The sequence below is a fragment of the Xenopus laevis genome, chromosome 7S (assembly GCF_017654675.1).
Source record: "Xenopus laevis strain J_2021 chromosome 7S, Xenopus_laevis_v10.1, whole genome shotgun sequence".
NCBI classification, from domain to species: domain Eukaryota; kingdom Metazoa; phylum Chordata; class Amphibia; order Anura; family Pipidae; genus Xenopus; species Xenopus laevis.
The window spans coordinates 26,169,392-26,172,786 of NC_054384.1; the positions used below are offsets into that span (position 1 = coordinate 26,169,392).

The 3,395-nt window shown below is 39.6% G+C and overlaps 1 protein-coding gene across 1 annotated transcript; it reads right to left on the bottom strand.

Moving 5' to 3' along the window:
• Positions 1-851: 851 nt before the first annotated feature.
• nkx3-3.S (NK3 homeobox 2 S homeolog) lies at positions 852-3,127 on the bottom strand. Its single transcript, NM_001085685.1, is given in 2 exon segments — positions 852-1,285; positions 2,827-3,127. Coding segments are annotated over 2 exon segments (675 nt in total). The 5' UTR covers positions 3,068-3,127.
• Between the last annotated feature and the right edge of the window lie 268 nt (positions 3,128-3,395).

Consider the following 3,395-nt stretch of genomic DNA (forward strand, 5'->3'; position numbering starts at 1 on the left):
ACATATAAAAGGAATTTATTGGATTTATTAATTATCCCTCTATAGAAAACATTATATGGGTGGTTACATCACATTGCAAAGAACTGTCTTTCTACTGGTATTCTAAAAATAAGGTACTGTATATACATGCACTATTATATGTAATAAGATGCATGTTCACACTGATAATTAATAATCCTTAATGTCCTGTACCTTTGTTTTTATGAAGCTGAATAGACTGATATTTGATGTTTTCGCAAAACAGTACAGTTCCGCCTCTCGGCGAACAAAAAAACAGTAAAATGGTCTATATGCTTTAAAAAAACATGAATTATAATTTATTTTCTAATTTAGAAAACAAATCCACAAGTATTTACACACAGCTTTCATACAGCGATGTATTCATCTTCTCTGTTGATTGGCTTTGCCCAAAAGGAATAAATTATAACGAGGGATATACAGGGCAGGCAAAAATAAATCGTAACCCGTATGAATTCACACCTATATGCATTTATGCAGATTAACACAATTAGCTATATGAACACAGACTCAAATTAACATCTATTTATCTATGTATGTGTATATATGAGTTTTTTTTAATTATACATACACATGTAGATATATAAGTGTGAAGCAACTTACACAGGTACAGGCTTATAAAAAGTGGAATGATCCTTTTGGGCTGTAGATCTGCTGCTTTACAGTATGGCACTGAAACAGATTTATGGAGTGAACAGTAGGTAGGTAGGTAGGTAGGTGTATTTGTCACGTATAATCCCAATAAGTGCCTTTCAAGATCAATACAAGAAGAACCAGCTAGAGTCATGTGGCTTGTGTCCCACAGCATTCTAGAGTCTGGGGTATAGGAGTTCTCAAAGTGGAAGGTGGGGTACCCAGGCTGGCAGACAGTACATGTATGGATAATACTGGTATGCATGGTATAAAGAGAGAAGGGATGGGCTCAGCATATCCTCAGGGCAATATTGTCTCTGGTCATCCTTTACCAGCACCCTGACTGCCACCTTTCTGGTTGGAACAAGAGAGGACTTTGGTGCTGTCTGGGTGGCAATCAGCTTCCTCTTGGTCTTGTACCGCCGGTTCTGAAACCAAATCTTTACTTGGGTCTCTGTGAGTTTGAGAGAAGCTGCCAGGTCTGCCCTTTCAGGCCCAGAGAGGTACCGCTGCAGGCTGAACCTCCTCTCCAGTTCATAAACCTGAGCATGAGAAAAAGCAGCCCGAGACCTCTTCTTACTGGACTTGGGGCTGTCTGCCAGTCTGTCCCCAGAAGAAGGATCTGTAAAAGCACCTGCAAGGCAAATTGGAAGTGTTTTTACATCTGTGACATATAGCGCCACTCTAAAATAGGAACCACACTTACTGGTTATGGTAGGCTTTACTAATGCCATGATGTAGTGACTCTATAGGTACAACTAACCATATGCTAGTTTTACAGTCTTCACTAGCACCAAGCTAATAATACAGACCCCCCCCCCGTTGTTTAGCAAACAGGAGCATCTGCCGGTTTAGCCCTTATGTATTCCTTGATTGTTCCATGTACAAGTGATCTCTTTTAATATCATCCATGTCTGTAATTACATATATTTATATACTGCAGATGAGCAAAATCATCATGTTTTTACAATTCTTCCCTCAAAATCAATTGTAGGTGCTGAGAACCAAAATGCCAAAACAGCAATTTTCCTCTTCCAACAGAGTAATAACACTTTATAGGGTCCTCACTTTCCTTTCACTCTTATCATCTTTCTAACAGTGATATTGTCTCTAGTGAAGAAAGCTGTAATATATCCCAAATAATTCTTCTTGGGCACCAAATATCATACCCACCCAGACACACAAAGAAGGCAGACGGATTGATGAATGGATGGATAGATATATATAGATCATTGGTTAGATGGACAGATAGATAGATGATATTTATACAGACAGATAATGATAGAAGGATGGACAGATAGATAGATGGATGGATATATACAGTATAGAAAAATAGATGGACAGATAGATATATATAATATATAATAGATAGATAAATAGATAGATAGACCAATGGACAGATAGATAGATGGATATATAGATACACAGATGGACAGATAGACATGATATATAATAGATAGATAGACATTCAGATAGATGATAGAAGGATGGACAGATAGATAGATAGATAGATAGATAGATAGATAGATAGATAGATAGATAGATAGATAGATAGATAGATAGATAGATGATAGATCGATCGATAGACATATAGATGGATGGATAGATTATAGATAAATAAATAGATAAATGATAGATACATACATAGATAGATAGACAGATAGATGATAGATAGATAGATTATAAATAGATAAATGATAGATAGATAGATAGATAAATGATAGATAGATGATAGATATATTATAGATAGATAAATAGATAAATGATAGATAGCTAGATAAGGTAGATGATAGAAAGATAGATAGTTCTCCCTGTTGATGATATATAATAGATAGATAAATAGACGGATGGACAGATAGATAGATGGATATATAGATACATAGATGATTGATAGATAGATAGATAGATGATTGATAGATGATTTTTCCTTTCCCCAAAAGTCAGATTAGGCTCCTGATAAAAGTGTCCATCGTATGGAGGATGAATATGATTAGGGTCCTTAGATTGTCAGCTCCAGATATATATATATATATATAGATAATAGACCGACAAATGGATATACGGATGATATTGATAGAAAAAGGTAAGGATGTCTATAGACATAGAGAAAGGCAGGTGGATGGGAGCACAGATACAGATAGAGGGGTGCAAGACTGGAGTTGGGCAGGGACGTACCATTGTTGGCTGTTTCTGTGTCCCGCTCCCAGTGGAAGTCCTCTGTCCCTGAGTCTGTGTCCGTTTTCTCTTTCTCCGGAGTCAGTGGCGGGTTCTCCGCCCGCGGCCATTCATTGTGCCCCTCATCAGCGCTGGGAGAGGGCGGCGGAGAGATATTATTCCCATCAGTTCTCGTGTCTTTGCCCCTATTGCCTCCGGTCCGCGCAAGGATATCTTGAATGGAGAAGGAGGTGAGGGACATGTTAGTGCATAGTATCCAATGGCCGGGAGAAGTATCCAATGGCCGGGAGAAAGGCTGCGCGTTACTGTGAGAGGAGCAGGACAGGCACCACGTTATCTCTACTGCTGCCACACCAATGAGGCGGGGCTAATATTGACACCCACCGGCACACAAGCGCCCTGCTTCCCTACTGCTGCCGGGGACACTCACACCCCTCCCTCCCGCACTTATTTTGGCTTAGCTCCTATTGGCCACAGGTATACTCTCCGCTCAACTCTGGTTAGGGAAGGCGGGACTGGGCGCTTTGGTGGTATCGGTCCGTGCGTGAGCGGCGCGCTTTTATACTCTG